Source organism: Vanacampus margaritifer, chromosome 1 (assembly GCF_051991255.1).
Source record: "Vanacampus margaritifer isolate UIUO_Vmar chromosome 1, RoL_Vmar_1.0, whole genome shotgun sequence".
Lineage (NCBI taxonomy): Eukaryota > Metazoa > Chordata > Actinopteri > Syngnathiformes > Syngnathidae > Vanacampus > Vanacampus margaritifer.
In genome coordinates, this window is record NC_135432.1 from 64,940,872 (window position 1) to 64,956,613 (window position 15,742).

Here is a 15,742-nt window from a genome sequence, read left to right on the forward strand (position 1 = left end):
AAATAAATTAAAAAAATTTAATGTTTTTTTTATATAAATATATATACATATATATATACATATACACACACACACACATATATATATATATATATATATATATATATATTTTGTATGTGGGTGAGTAAGTGTATGTGCGTGTGTGTGTGTGCGTGCGTGCGAGCGTGTGTGTATTCATCAGTTCACCTAAAGCCCATTTAAAAAAATCCCATACTAATAATATAATATAATAATAAATTGCCAAATGCAGAAACATCAATGTAAGTTATCACGATGTAGTGGCTCTCGCTAACAGACAGAATTAAGTAACCAGAATTAGGTTAAAAAAAATTCTATATACGTAGACCATGTTTCTATAAATTTTGATATTTGGTTTTTATTTGAGGCAGATATTTTTTCCATTAAAATGTGATTTATGAGGAGGTTAGACCATTGGTCTATATTCAGAGTTTGTTTATTTTTCCAGTTAACAGTTTTTAGCGATAGTAAGGGCTACAAGTGTAGATTGAAATTGTTTATGTGGTAAGTCAGTTGTTGTTAGGTCACCTAGCAAACACAAGTTTGGAGATAAAGGTATCCTACAGTCCAAAATAGCGGAAAGTTTTTCTAAGACTTTAGTCCAGAAATACATAACCGGAGTACATAACCATAAAGCATGAACATAAGTGTCTGTAGTGTTTTGTAAGCATTGGAGACAAATGTCGGAGTCTGAGAGTCCCATTTTCTTCATCATATATTGAGTAATGTATGTTCTGTCAATAATTTTATATTGGATAAGTTGTAAATTTGTGTGTTTTGTCATTTTAAATGCGTTTTCACAAACTTGAATCCAAAAGTCAGGTTCCGGTGCTATAGACAAGTCTGTCTCCCATTTCGAGATGGGTAAAGACATTTTATCAGTATATGAAAGTAACTTATATATTTTTGAAAGTTTTTTTGTTGTTGTCGGAGAAAGCTTGTTAATATCTTTAGCTAAAACAGGCGGCAAGCATCTTACAAGTTCTGATGAAAACCCTTCATTTGCGACGTTCACAAGCCAAATACCAGCGTTATTGTCCTTCAGATTTGTAAAAAGGCCGATGCCGATATCAGCACCGATAAATCGGCCCAGCCGATAATCTGTCTATCCCTAGTGTGTATTATACAGAGTGCTCTACTTATGTTGCCTACTTTTTTTGTACTCATGATGATGACTAATGATGACATTTGCATTTCCATGCACTGGGTTCGGTCACCCGGGGGTCACCAGTGACAGGTCTCTTTGGTATGCGTCCTCATCTGCGTGTGCGGGAAGGCATTCCGTGCCGTTAAGCGCCGCCGCCCCTGGCGGTCGGTGACGGACGAGTTGTCCGTTTTCTTTTGCATTTTTGTTCATTTATCACAATTGAACGAGGCAGGCTGTGCAGAGTTGCGGAGCGCTCCGGAAACAAAAACATGGACACAAACAACATTATGGAGCGTCCATCGTAGCAGGATTATTGAGTTAAATGTTTTCTAAATATAATTTAAGATTATCATTACAATCTTTGCTGAATTTTCCAATTGGACTAAAAAGGTTATCTGATCTTAACACTGGGCCAGAAACGTTTTGTTTTGTTTACAACATGCTGTAAAACTTAACACACTTAAATTCACCTGAGAGACTATTTACCAAAACAATGGCATTTTATTTCAATGTGAAAACTTCCCATCTCTGCAATCAAATCAAACAACCCGAGTCAGTTGTAAATGTTTCTAACTATAATTACGATTTCCCCTTTAGTGCCATTTTTCTCTATTTTTACATCACTCATTTACGGCACTTATACATCTATGAAAACTAGCAATATCCCCTTAGGATGTAAATTATAAACAGTTGCCTTGCCAGGAGAGAGACTAACCCGCTCAAGCTCATTTCTCAAACAAAAAAAAAACAAACTCTCAGAGCTCTCATACAACTTTACATTCACACTGTTCATATTCCAGAAATCCTCTTCCAAACCAGACTCACTGACTTTCTCTCTCCTTGGTTAGCAGCTGGTGTGTGTGTGCGCACGCGCTTACTATGCCTCAATATCAACAGTGTGTGAGAATCAGTATTTAAATACACACTCTCTTAGCCTGCCCCCTACTGTTGCCCAGGCCTACTTTCAAACACACGTGCATACACTCACACACACTCTGGGGGTAAAAACGGCGCCCATGAAGTATCAGAAGCAAGCGGAATGACATTTGAAAGCCTCCAGGCAGTTTAATTAGCATTCTGGAATTTTCTAAGACAAGTTTACCCCAATTAACCTCCTCATTATGCAGTTTGGAGACAGACTGGAGGCGAAGGATTTTGTGGCTCATACTGCTTCCAGTGGTTGTTTGGCGGTACTGCAACGGGTTTTGTGCTCAGCTCTCATTAGCATAAAAGCAGGTGGACACTTGTGGTTAGTCTTCACGGCTTTGCATCTACTTTGGGAATTATGATGCAAACATTTTATCAAAACATAAAAAATATTCAAATATTACATATTTTTTTTCCTGTGAAAGACATTTTATTGTTGACTTCTCAAGATGGCTGCCTTTCCACATTGAGTTCATGTTGAATAATGTGTTGTTCTGGGCCAGCAAACTTTTAACCTGTATAAAATATATTTATTTGTATCCCGTGCAATTATTTTATACTGTAGTTCCCAAAGTGGCCAGTTGGTGTCATCCTCTGACCATTTTTTATCCCTAGAGAAAACAGTGAACTGTCCCCATATACGTTCATATCTCCCAAAATGACTGTTTGTGTCCATTTACTAATCATCATCTATTTGTTCTTTTTTTTTTTCTCTCTCTCTCCAGGAACAGAAGACAGTTAAGAGCCAGAACGCAGTCCGTCCTGGAGCCTTTCTACCCCCTCCCGCCCCTCCGACTCTTCCCCCCCATCCGAGCCACGTCGTGACTTTAAGACCTGAGACACGCACAACATTCGGACACCTCGCCGCTACTCCGAAGCCGCCAGGATGATCACCTCAGAGCTTTCTGTGCTCCAGTGAGTGAACGTATCAATCATCCCAAATCACCATCCCGGCCTCTCGATGCCAAAACACGCCTTGTTCTCGGATAACTTTGGTCAATTCTTTATTATACCTTGCTTAGGGACTCATCCAATGAGTCGGGGGCCACAGATGCAGTAGCCCTCAGCATGAGCATGGCGGACATGGAGGACCCCGAGGTGAAGGGCAAAAAGAAGCGAGGGAGGCCCGGGAAACAAGCACAAGTAAGAAAAAAAGCATCGTTTTATATTTGAATGCATTTTCGATGGCAATATGGGGATTATGGAAATATTTTTCAAATATTCTGTCTGAACCGTTTGGGATCTCATTGGAACGCAACTCCCTCGTAAAGCGAACGTTCCCCTCTGTGCAGACGGCCGCTAAGAAGCCTCGCAAGACGCCGGCGGACAAGGGTGTGGGCGGGGCCAGGGGGCGGGGCAAAGCCAACGGCGTGGCCCAACACAACGGCGACAACTCGGAGCCCATTACGCTGTTCGAAGTGGTTAAGCTAGGAAAGAGCGCCATGCAGGTGGGGGCCAGTACCAAAATGATACATTTTTAATTAAAGCTGATAGCCAAGTGGAAATGTTTGTGCGTTTTGTGTGTGTGATTTTTTTTTTCCTCCTTTTTTCTTTTTGGTGTGCAGTCCGTGGTGGACGAGTGGATCGAGTCGTACAAACAGGACAGAGACTTGGCCCTGCTGGACCTCATCAACTTTTTTATCCAGTGCTCCGGGTGCAAAGGTAAGATAGAAGCGGAAAGTGGTGATTTGGATGCGTCAATAAAACCTCCCACGTCCGCCCTCAACCAGGCACGGTCAGGATTGAGATGTTCCGGAACATGCAAAACGCCGAGATCATTCGCAAGATGACGGAGGAGTTTGATGAGGTAAGTGGCTGAGCGACTGGAAGATGAAATCTCTTTCACACTGCCAGCAGAAAATGGTGGGGGGTTTTTTTCTGTTGCTTTTCAGTGGCACTGACATCATCATCTGTAGGATGATACATGTACAGTATCTTATATTGTATTATATCTATAACTACGATAACGGTATCTGTTAAAATATGATACGGTCATATACATTGTGATGTCTAAGTTATGATAACTAGAGATAGACCGATATTTTTTTTTTCAGGGCAGATACGATTATTAGAAGTCAAGGACGCCGATAACCGATATTTTGAGCCAATTACATTTTCACTAAAAGGGAAAATATTGGCATTAAAATGTAAAAAACAAACTCCAACTCAAATTTTTTTTTTCTGGGTTCGTGAAATATAGAAGTTAAAAAAAAAATCTTAGTCAATAGACATCTTTGTTTTATAAAACTAACAAAAAGTCCAGGAATCTTCCAGTCAAAAGTCTTAAAAACCTAAATAAATAGCGAGTATTTTTAAATTTCAAAATATCTGAGGTATTAAAATTGTACTTTTAATTTCAAACAAAAACAGAAGGTGCAGAGAATTCCCAGGGTCAGAAGCATCTCTGAAAATGTAAATAATTAGTTCCCTGAATTACACCCAACACCCCCCGAATTTTTTTTATATGGATCTATTATCGGCTGTATGATTCTTCGAAATGGCCCATATTCGGCAAAATACAGAATTTTGCCGCCGATAATCGAATCGGTCTATCTCTAATGGCAACATGGTAACTTGTCAGAAAACCTTTTATCCCACGCTCCTTTGTTCTGTACTACTTAAAAACAAAAAGGGAAACAAAAAAAATCACTCTTGCGCGTTTCCCGATTATTATCGCGGTGCACCCTTTCCGTAAAAATGGCCATCTGTGATCCACAGGACAGCGGCGACTACCCGCTCACCATGCCGGGGCCCATGTGGAAGAAATTCCGCTACAACTTCTGCGAGTTCATCTGCGTGCTGATTCGCCAGTGTCAGTACAGCATCATCTACGACGAGTACATGATGGACACCGTCATCTCGCTCCTCACCGGGCTGTCCGACTCCCAGGTCCGAGCATTCAGACACACGTCCACGCTTGCCGGTAAGGAGATTGGCTAACTTGATGTCTCGTAAGTGCAAGGAAGTTGCAACCCACTTTTTGCAATAGTTGGATGATGCCGCTTTGGTGTTGATTTGTCAAAGACTCGAAACAAAATAGATTTGACTTGATGAGTGTATTTTCTATACATAGTTCCAATTTCTCCTTCTGGACTCCTCCGTGGCGAAAGTTAACTGCATGACATGATTTGTCTCGGCCGTAGCTATGAAGCTCATGACGGCGCTGGTGAACGTGGCCCTCAACCTCAGCATCCACCAGGACAACACGCAGCGGCAGTACGAGGCGGAGAGGAACAAGATCGCCGGCAAGCGGGCCAACGAGAAGCTGGAGCTGCTGTTGCAAAAAAGGAAGGAGGTCTGCAAAAAAAATATAAAAAAAAAACAAAGCAAACTTGTACCACATTCATTCTGTTCAAGTCAAATATATCTAATGTGTTTGTTTTTTCTTAGCTTCAAGAAAACCAGGATGAGATTGAGAACATGATGAATTCCATCTTCAAGGGCATATTTGTGCATCGCTACAGGTACAAATTCTCAAGGCTTCCACTGTTCCAATTGTGTAAAGCCTAAACAGGTTCAAATGTTTTAATTCTATAGTACAGTAATGGTTCAAAGTAGAAAAAAATAATTTGAACAAAAAAAACTACTTGTTTCCCCCCCTTGTATTTTCTCATTATTATTATTATTTTTTTATATTGGTAATTTACCGCAATGTTGAGCGCTTGTTGCCTGCGAGTTTGCTTGTTACATGTGAGTTTGCCATTTTTGTATGCAATTTTTTTTTTAAATAAAGTAACATGCCCCCCCAAAATAACTGAAAATTACAAAAATTGGCAAAATCCAATCAATTTATTCCGTATACATGTATCATAGTTATTTTAGCTTTTTTTAAAAAAAAAAAAAAAATTAAATTATTTTTTATTATTATTATTTTTAAGTTTCTGTTAAAGATGGAAGGCAAAGCGTTTTATATTTAGCATTTTTCTATTTTACAATGGATTCAATAGATCCTGAGCAGCTCCACACATTCAGGACCAAAAAAAGTAAAATCTGTAATAAGATGACCATTTTGAAAGCAACCATTTTGACACAACAGAGCACAAATAGGTGGAAAACGTGTTTTGCTTCTAAAACGGAATTACCTTGGTTCATAAGAGAAAAGTTACTATTTTAGTTTAGTCTATAGTTTCTGTGCTATAGTTTCATATCTAGAAAAACTCCATTGAATTTAGTAGTCATAGTAATCGGGTGTATTGCAAAACGCTGCTCCTGATGACTCCTCTTGCCTCCCAGGGATGCGATCGCCGAGATCCGAGCCATCTGCATCGAGGAGATTGGCGTGTGGATGAAGATGTACAGCGACGCCTTCCTCAACGACAGCTACCTGAAGTACGTCGGCTGGACGCTACACGACCGGGTGAGCTCAGCGCGAAAACTCCGGCGCATTTCCTAGCGCGTTCATACGTTTTTGCTCAGTTTGCGGTCTTTGCCTCCCTTTCAGCAAGGCGAGGTGCGCCTCAAGTGCCTGAAAGCTCTGCAGAACCTGTACACCAACCGCGACTTGTTCCCCAAGCTCGAGCTCTTTACCAACCGCTTCAAGGTAACAACGCCACAAGCAAGCCGCAAAACAGGAAGTGGATTTTTTAGTGATGGACGTTCTTTTTGTCACAACAGGACCGTATTGTATCGATGACGCTGGACAAGGAGTATGACGTGGCTGTAGAGGCCATTCGACTAGTCACGCTCATCCTACAGTAAGGAACCATGACAGTGTTTCACGCAATATGGCGGATCTTTGTCGTGGGCGGGGCAACCCGGTGTGGGGCCAGTTATGATGTTAATTATCCTCACTGTTATGTGACACAGGCATGTTTTGAAACAGTCAGATAACAAACTGTTTGCTTAGCGTATAAAAGCAGGTAAGTGGATGGATGGATATATAAGCAAATAAACTCATTCAAACCCCAAAACGTATAAATATATATTTTTAATACTTTGTCATTCACACCCCAAAAACATATTTATACGTTTTTTTTTTTAATGCAAGAGCATACAGAAGGCTTTGATACAGCTTTCTGACATAAAGAGGTAGCTTAAAGCAATGGTAGTTATTACAAAAACGGCCAGCAGGTGGCAGCAGAGTATAAGAGACCAGCCAAGGCCATGTTGCAACGAGCTCTTTTTGCCAGTGTTTTCAAAAGGTTTGTGAATAATGATTGCATTTAGGGATATTCTAATGCTAATTGCTGCAAAACGGGAAACAGATACAAATGACTTTTTTTTTCCCTGATGAAAGAAGAGACTCTAATCTTTCTTTTGGTAGGTTCCATGTTTTTATAGCAATAGACCAGAATATTCTGTGGACCTTGCAAAATCAGCCAAAATCCAGTAAAACAGCCGGGAGCGAAGGGTGTTGCTTCAGTGAAAATGGCTAGGAGTGTATAAGTTGAAAATATATCCACCACAGTATTTCCCCTTTGTTTGACAATGCTGCGCTTGTGCCGTTACAGGGGCAGCGAGGACGCGCTGTCCAATGAGGACTGCGAGAATGTCTACCACCTGGTCTACTCCGCCCACAGGCCCGTGGCTGTGGCCGCCGGCGAGTTCCTGCACCGGAAGTGAGTCCGCCCTGGCCTAATGACATTTCATTTTATACAGTCCCCTGATTAATCTGCCCTTCGACCCGTTGTTGCCAGGCTCTTCAGTCGTCACGACCCGCAGGCGGAAGAGGCGCTGGCCAAGCGCAGAGGCCGGAGCAGCCCCAACGGGAATCTCATACGCATGCTGGTGCTCTTCTTTCTGGAGAGTGAGGTAATACTGGAGGAACTTGTTGCCCTTCACGGTGTTTTCACTTAGATTATTTTTTATTTGCTACAAATAATCTCTCGTTGTTCATCTAGCTAGGGCAGTGACAGCTGCCATCTGAAGAAATCTGTATTTGATTTGAATTTTCTATCTCTGCCCACATAGCGATTGTTAATTGTTTGTTTGTGCGCGCGTAGCTTCACGAGCATGCGGCCTACCTGGTGGACTCCTTGTGGGAAAGCTCTCAGGAGCTGTTGAAAGACTGGGAGTGCATGACCGAGCTGCTGTTGGAGGAGCCCGTGCAGGGGGAGGAGTGTAAGACGCAGTATTGCATCTTTCTATGCTCATCTCAGGGATGTGATTTTTCCGCTAATTCGCGGAATTCCGCTTTTTTTTATCCCCCCCCAAAAAAAAATTATTCGATTTTTATTTATTTATTTATTTTTTTTTAGTAGTTCATTGTGTATGCACATGACTCCGACAGATAACATCTTCTGCTATAACAAAGACATTTGTGGTATGCTCTAATATGAGTTACTTTTCATTTGGTCATGATATAATTATTTGTTCATGAAATTTGAACTCTTCAACATTATTTATGTGTTAACTTAGTAATCACATTAGTTAGATATGATGATATTCTCAGTGATAGTTTTTAAAAAGCAAAGGCAGTCCAATGTTTTTGAATGTGACTGATTTTGAGTTGACTAAAACTGCCATTTTATATGGGATAGTTCAATATACATTGAAAATTTATGCTGTTGTTTTGTCTATTTCTTTGTCATGTGAGTGCATTGAAAGTACTTAAAAACACGGAAAACCCATGAGCTCCGGGGGGCTTTGCCCCCCTTGTCCCCCCACCAGGGCACTGCCCTGGACCTAGCTGGGTGCCAGCGGCCCCCAGACCCCCGGCTAAATTTTCAGATAATTTCACTTTGGTCAAATCACATCCCTGTCATCTACTCTTTTGCCGATTATTAACGTGCCCCACTAAACCTTCATCTGCCCGTCTCTGCAGTGCTGTCGGACAGACAGGAGAGCGCGCTAATAGAGCTGACCGTGTGCACTATTCGACAGGCAGCAGAGGCCCATCCGCCTGTGGGCAGAGGCACTGGCAAACGGGTGGGTCACGCCGGAGGCTATCCAGGATATTTTCATTTCTAACGGAACTATTTTAACTCATTTGCTCCCCCAAAAAAATATGACCACGCTCCAAAAGATGTACTAATAAGTTTTTTTTATGCTCGAGCATACAGAAGGCTTTGATGCAGCCTCTGAACTGAAGAGAATGGTTGAAGCAATGGTAGTTATTACAAAAAACGGCCAGCGGGTAGCAGCAGAGTATAAGAGATCAACCATGGCTATGTTGCTAAAAGCTCAGTCCCCTTTTAGATATTCACAGATTTGTAAATAATAATCAAACTTAGCTATATTCTAATGCTAACTGTTTTTATAGCAATGAAACACAATATTCCGTGGGCCTTGCAAAATCAGTCAAATTCCGGTGCAACAGTCGGGAGCGAAGGGGGTTGCTTCAGTGAAAATGGCTAGGGAAAGTGGGGCGGACACAAAAACAACGGGGGCCAATATTGGAGTTAATTTGGGGTCTCCTTTGCGATCAAAGTCGGCAAAATATTAGAGATGATCCTGAGCGATTCTATTTCATAATGTGTATGTGTTGTGTTCCTTTGCGTCTCTCCAGGTGCTGACAGCCAAGGAGAGGAAGACCCAAATAGACGACAAGAACAAACTGACGGAGCACTTCATCATGGCTCTGCCCATGCTGTTGTCCAAGGTGAGAGAGAGGCCTTTGCTGCCGGTCTCCACGTGGAAAGGCTCAGACGACTGACCCGCCCGTTGTCCTCCCATCTCCTCGCAGTACCAAGCCGACTCTGAGAAAGTGGCCAACCTCCTGCAGATCCCGCAGTTCTTCGACCTGGACGTTTACAGCGCCGGGCGCATGGAGAAGCACCTGGACGCGCTGCTCAAGCAGATCCGGCTGGTGGTGGAGAAGCACATCGAGATGGACGTGCTGGAGGCGTGCAGCAAGACCTACAGCATCCTCTGCTCGGAAGAGTACACCATCATGAACCGCGTGGACATCGCCCGCTCGCAGCTCATCGACGAGATGACCGATCGCTTCTCGCACTCTGTGGAGGAGCTGCTGCAGGAGGTGGGGCACTTTTGCTAACCAAAACTACAGCACCTACCAAAGCATGTAGACAGTTTCTCAGAGGAGCTTACAGAACAGAGAGGTGTGTACCCATCATCTCCACTTTCACTCGACACAAACTGTAGGGATAGACCGCCGATATTCAGCATTTTGACAAAAATCGCCATCGGCCATTTTGAAGAATCATATGGCCGATTTTAGATCCATTTAAAAAAGTGTTAACTTTAGGGGAAACAATTATTTTAATTTTCAGAGATGCTCCTGACCCTGGGAACTCTATGCACATTCTGTTTTTGGTTGAAATTAAAAGTAAGATTTTAATACTTTAGATATTTAGAAATTTTTGAAAACTTTATTTATTGTAGAAAACAATAGGGAACTATTACTATGCTACTGCCCCTGGGAAATCCCTGAACTTTTTGTTAGATTTTTAAAACAAAGATGTCTATTGACTAAGATTTTTCCCCTCTCTAATTTCCAGTATTCTAGTCCAATATTTTACAAACTCAGACAGTTGTTCAATAAACATACAGACGCTCCCCAACTTACGAACGAGTTACGTTCCGAGCGATCGTTCGTAAGGTGAATTTGTTCGTAAGTTGCTTCAGTGCTATATTTTGTATTATAATTTATGTTTAAAGAGAATACGTACAGTACTGTACTACGTATGTTAGAGAGAGAGCGCGAGAGACACACACAGTATGTACATGTACGTAATAAGATAAATAAAAGGAAGTTTAACTTACTTTTGGAAGATGTACTCGATGCTTAAGGATTTGATGGAAGAGGAGGATTTTATATCATGAGAGGTTCTTCGTCGTCGCTGGAATGGGCTTCAAAAGTTACTTCCTCCTCCGTAACTTCAATGTAGGAAGAAGTTGAGGGTCGAGGAGAAGAAGATGAGGGTTGATGAGTATCTTCCTTGGAGGATTTACTAGAAACTGGCCGAAAAAAGCGATCTAACGACGATTGCACAGTTTTCTTCTTTTTTCATCATAAATGATGCGGTAGCACTGTATGGCATCATTCAATTGATTTGCAACCTTTGTGCAACGTTCAATATTTGGGTCTTGCTGCTCGAAGAGTGCGATGGCTTTATCTATGAGCGACAGGCGTTTCTTCTTCTTCCTCCTCCTCGACACGTTGCTGAGCCTCCAATGCTGGGTGAGCTCTCACAGCGCCAAGCGGCGGAAAGAAGCACTACAGTACTCGGAAAAGGGTGCGCAATACAAAATATAACTTACAGCATCTCTTTCCGAACATTTTTTGACATGCGCGCAGACATGTTCGTATGTACCGTTGTTCGTAACTCGAATGTTCGTAAGTAGGGGAGCGTCTGTATATTTAAAAATTCAAATAAAATTTAAGAGCTGGAGTTTATATTTTATTTTATTATATTTTATTTACGTCCTTGGTTGCTAATAATCGGCAACATATTGGTCTATCTCTAACAAACTGTAATATCACAAAAAAAAGCTCTTTTTTTTTCCCTCTCTAATTTCCAGTATTCTAGTCCAATATTTTACAAACTCAGACAGTTATTCAATAAACATATATTTAAAAATTCTAATACAATTTAAGAGCTGGAGTTTATATTTTATTTTATTTACGTCCTTGGTTACTAATAATCGGCAACATATTGGTCTATCGCTAACAAACTGTAATATCACAAAAAAAAAAGAAGCTTTTAGAAATAGTAATTTGACAACACATTTATTGACTCACAGGCTGAGGAGGCCGACGACGACGACATCTACAACGTTTTATCCACCCTCAAGAGACTCACGGCCTTCCACAAGTAAGCCCCTCCGACCACTTACAGTACACCAGTTCCGAACGTTTGTAACCCTCAATGTCGCCCGACCTTCGCTCAGCGCCCACGACCTGACACGCTGGGATCTGTTTGGCAACTGCTACCGACTGCTGAAGGCGGGCATCGAGCTGGGCTCCATGCCGGAGCAGATAGCCGTGCAGGCGCTGCAGTGCTCCCACTACTCCATCCTCTGGCAGCTGGTCAAGGTCACAGAGGGCGCTCCCAGCAAGGTGACGCACAAACACACACACACACACACACACACTAGCAACTCACTCACTCAAATAGATGGATAGACTTTTTGGATTTTTTTGGGGGGGAGCAAGTGTGCATTGTTTCTATGTGAGGAAATGGACTATTTGTACTACTTGTTGTGTTCTTATGTTCACGTAGGATGACTTGCTGGCCCTCAGGAGGGTCGTGAAGTCTTTCCTTGCCGTGTGCCAGCAGTGCCTGTCCAACGTCAACACGCCCGTCAAAGAGCAGGTAGAATTTCAGAACGCTCTCGCCCCCCCCCCGCAACCCTGCCATTCCCCGGGTTTCCGAGCACCTCACGCGATCTATTCCGCTTAGGCCTTTATGCTCCTCTGCGACCTGCTGATGATCTTCAGCCACCAGCTGACGACGGGCGGTCGCGAGGGCCTGCAGCCGCTGGTCTTCAACCCCGACGGCACGCTGCAGAACGAGCTGCTCAACTTCGTCCTGGATCACGTCTTCATCGACCAGGACGACGAGAACCAGAGCATGGGTGAGAAGGGGGCGTTTGAATTTGAAAGACCAGCATGAGCACGTGAAACGCAACGGTCGGCTAAATAGCGACGTCGATTGCCTGTCAGAGGGGGACGAGGAAGACGAGGCCAACAAGATCGAGGCCTTGCACAAAAGGAGGAATCTGCTGGCAGCTTTCTGCAAACTCATCATCTACGACATCGTCGACATGCCAGCGGCTGCCGACATCTTCAAACATTACATGAAGGTTACTCTTCATCCGTCAGACTTCATGGAAACGTTGCTTTTTTTTTTGTCAACCTTAAAAAATTCATGACAATAAAGTTGTGTGACCTCCACTAGTCTAAACATGACATTCTGATTAATATTACATTTGTGGAATATGAGTTAAGCATTTGCTACTTGCTGTCGACTGAAGATGATATCATAGTCGCTCAGGCAACAGCCAATCACAGCTCACCTGTTTTCTGAAGCAACTGTGATGTCATCTTCAGTTGACAACAAGTGGCAAAATGGCCACCTTCTGATACTTATTAAAAAAAAAACTGCTGGATTTTGCCGCTTAGCACATATTCCACTAACGCTATATTGATCTCTTATACTCTGCTGCTACCTGCTGGCCGTTTTTTGTAATAACTACCATTGCTTTAAGTGACCTTTTCATGTCAGAAGCTGTATCAAAGCCTTCTGTATGCTCTAGCATACCCCCCCCCCCCGCCCCATAAAAAACATATAAATACGTTTTTGGAAGTGAAGGACAAAGTATAAAAAAAAACATATTTCGACATTTTTGAGTTTGAATGATTTAACCAGAATACCGTGTTTAGACTAGTGGGGCTGCAAATAACATATTGTCAAGAATTTTGGGGGGGTGTTGACTTGCCCTAAGGATTGCAAATGCGCGGGAAATGTTCCCGTAAACTGAACCTTGTGTGTCCTTCTTTAGTATTATAACGACTATGGCGACATCATCAAGGAAACCCTGAGCAAAACGAGACAGACCGACAAGATCCTGTGTGCCAAGACCCTCATTCTCAGTCTGCAGCAGGTCAGATCATCAGCGCAGCGCCCATATTTACGTCCACACGCGTCATTGATTGCATTGTTTGTGTTTGCAGCTCTTCAACGAGCTGCTGCAGGACCAGGGCCCCAACCTGGACCGCACGTCGTCGCACGTGAGCGGCATCAAGGAGCTGGCCCGCCGCTTTGCCCTCACCTTCGGCCTGGATCAGATCAAAACCAGGGAGGCGGTGGCCACGCTGCACAAGTAAGCTCGCTGGCCCATAAGCAGCTTCAGCTTCACACTTTCCCTCTTGATAATAATATGTTATATGTGAGCGCAATAGTTTAGACATGACATTATGATTCATTTTACATTTGTGGAATATGAGTTAGTTAAAATCCAGTTGTTTTTAATCCATCTCAGGCGGCCATTTTGCCACTTGCTTTGGACTTAAGATGACATCGCAGTTGCTCGGGGCTGAGGCAACGGCCAATCACAGCTCACCTGTTTTCTGAAGCTGAGCTATGATTGGTTGTTACCTGAAACCTGAGCAACTGTGATGTCATTTTCACTCGACAGCAAGTGGCAAAAAAGCCGCCCCCTAAAATGGCTAAAAACGGCTGGATTTTGCTGCTTAACTCATATTCCACTAACACAATATTAACCAGAATACCGTATTTAGACTAGTGGGGCTGCATACAACATATTATTGTCAGTAAAAAATTCTAGGGGGGGGAGTTGACTTCTTTAACTCTTTGACTGCCAGACGTTTTCAAAAACGGGTTGTCGCCAGTGCCAGCCGATTTAAGCATTTTGACTGATCTTTCAAGGTCCACAGAAAATGTTGTGTTTGGACTATGGAAACACACATACTACCAAATGAAAGATTGGACTCTCATATTTCATCAGAAAAAAAAAGTTTGTTTCTACCTTATTCCGTTCTTCGGTAATCAACAATAGAAAATGGTTACTTTCACCGAAATTCTCTGTTTTGAAACAAAAAGCGGAGAAAAAGAGCTTTTTGTGAAACGATGTTATTTCATGCACTCTAGTGAATTGTACACTTCTTTTTGTCCATGAATGATGCCACAAACACCTAAATAGTGCTTTACTTCTGTAAAACGCTTTCACCAACAATGAAAAAGTGTTTTTAGTTTGCAAAATACGTTTATTTCCATTCAACAGTGTAACAATTTGACAAAACAATTTCGCAAACTATTTACAAATGTGTGCAACTGTGGTACTACTTACAATTATGTGGATGTTTCAAATACAGTTTTTCTTTTTGTAATGCTCTCCTGCGTGCAAGGAGACGCCGCTGGACTCGCACAACAGTTTACTTTTAGTTTCGCGTGCAAACGTTACACTTTCTTGACGGCCTTTTTTTCCGGGGAATAAATAGCAAGTAGCAGACTGTACACACTCCTCCGATGAATATGCATTGGACTCGGAGCACTCTTCGTCGTCCGCCTGAGCGTCCGCCTGAGCGTTGTGCTCCGTGTTTTCCGGTGTCAGCATCGCTCGCCCGTGAACCTTTATAACGTCGTCATAGCCGCCGCGTCAGCGCTTCCAACTTCGGCGTCAACCTCGGAGTCACCATCATCATCATCGATGATGATCATCGTCGTCATCAATGTGCTCTTTATCGTTGGTCGATGTCTTTGAAAAAAAACGGCTCGACCGTGAGCTGCTTGCAAGCGGCCGCCATTATGGCTTCTCAAGCCAATGTCCCCTCAACACGTCTTCTACTGACGCCCACCCAATCTTGTCAAAAGAGAGTCATCGCTGCCCTCTAGGGGCCAAAAATAGTCATAAACAACAGACTTGATGGAAACTTTCACCACAGATGTGGAAGGGTTCCCTCTACCCGTTTCAAAAAAATAAATAAAATAAATGGGTGGACGTCTTTTAACGTTTTTGGCGCTCCTCCGTAGGTTTTTGCAGAACGTCATTTAACGTCTTTGGCAGTAAAAGAGTTAACCTATTCATATATTTTGTTCAGTCTTTATTATGCCTTACATTCTCACGTTAATTTAATTTGGTTACTCTACTAATTTTCTTGCTTTCTTGTCCTCTCTGCCTTTCTGTCTGGTCAGAGATGGAATCGAGTTTGCCTTCAAGTACCAGAATCCTCGAGGACCTGAGTTTCCTCCCATTAACTTGGCCTTCCTGGAGGTTTTGAGCGAG

At 42.6% G+C, this 15,742-nt stretch overlaps 1 protein-coding gene across 2 annotated transcripts in view; it reads left to right on the forward strand.

Moving 5' to 3' along the window:
• The window catches only part of stag1a (STAG1 cohesin complex component a), a 36,149-nt gene that overhangs the window by 16,515 nt on the left and 3,892 nt on the right, over positions 1-15,742 (forward strand). For both annotated transcript variants that reach the window (XM_077561748.1, XM_077561738.1), the window contains 25 exons: positions 2,818-3,007; positions 3,115-3,235; positions 3,385-3,540; positions 3,658-3,754; positions 3,823-3,899; positions 4,811-5,015; positions 5,236-5,387; positions 5,483-5,556; positions 6,326-6,449; positions 6,534-6,632; positions 6,707-6,786; positions 7,543-7,650; positions 7,729-7,843; positions 8,035-8,152; positions 8,856-8,959; positions 9,540-9,632; positions 9,717-10,010; positions 11,738-11,808; positions 11,885-12,053; positions 12,217-12,309; positions 12,397-12,571; positions 12,660-12,799; positions 13,499-13,600; positions 13,671-13,819; positions 15,652-15,742. The exon at positions 15,652-15,742 is cut by the window's right edge and continues 38 nt beyond it. In XM_077561748.1, coding sequence (XP_077417874.1) covers positions 2,979-3,007; positions 3,115-3,235; positions 3,385-3,540; positions 3,658-3,754; positions 3,823-3,899; positions 4,811-5,015; positions 5,236-5,387; positions 5,483-5,556; positions 6,326-6,449; positions 6,534-6,632; positions 6,707-6,786; positions 7,543-7,650; positions 7,729-7,843; positions 8,035-8,152; positions 8,856-8,959; positions 9,540-9,632; positions 9,717-10,010; positions 11,738-11,808; positions 11,885-12,053; positions 12,217-12,309; positions 12,397-12,571; positions 12,660-12,799; positions 13,499-13,600; positions 13,671-13,819; positions 15,652-15,742 — 3,036 coding nt within the window. In that variant the 5' untranslated portion in view covers positions 2,818-2,978. The remainder of the gene's footprint in view (positions 1-2,817; positions 3,008-3,114; positions 3,236-3,384; positions 3,541-3,657; positions 3,755-3,822; positions 3,900-4,810; positions 5,016-5,235; positions 5,388-5,482; positions 5,557-6,325; positions 6,450-6,533; positions 6,633-6,706; positions 6,787-7,542; positions 7,651-7,728; positions 7,844-8,034; positions 8,153-8,855; positions 8,960-9,539; positions 9,633-9,716; positions 10,011-11,737; positions 11,809-11,884; positions 12,054-12,216; positions 12,310-12,396; positions 12,572-12,659; positions 12,800-13,498; positions 13,601-13,670; positions 13,820-15,651) is intronic.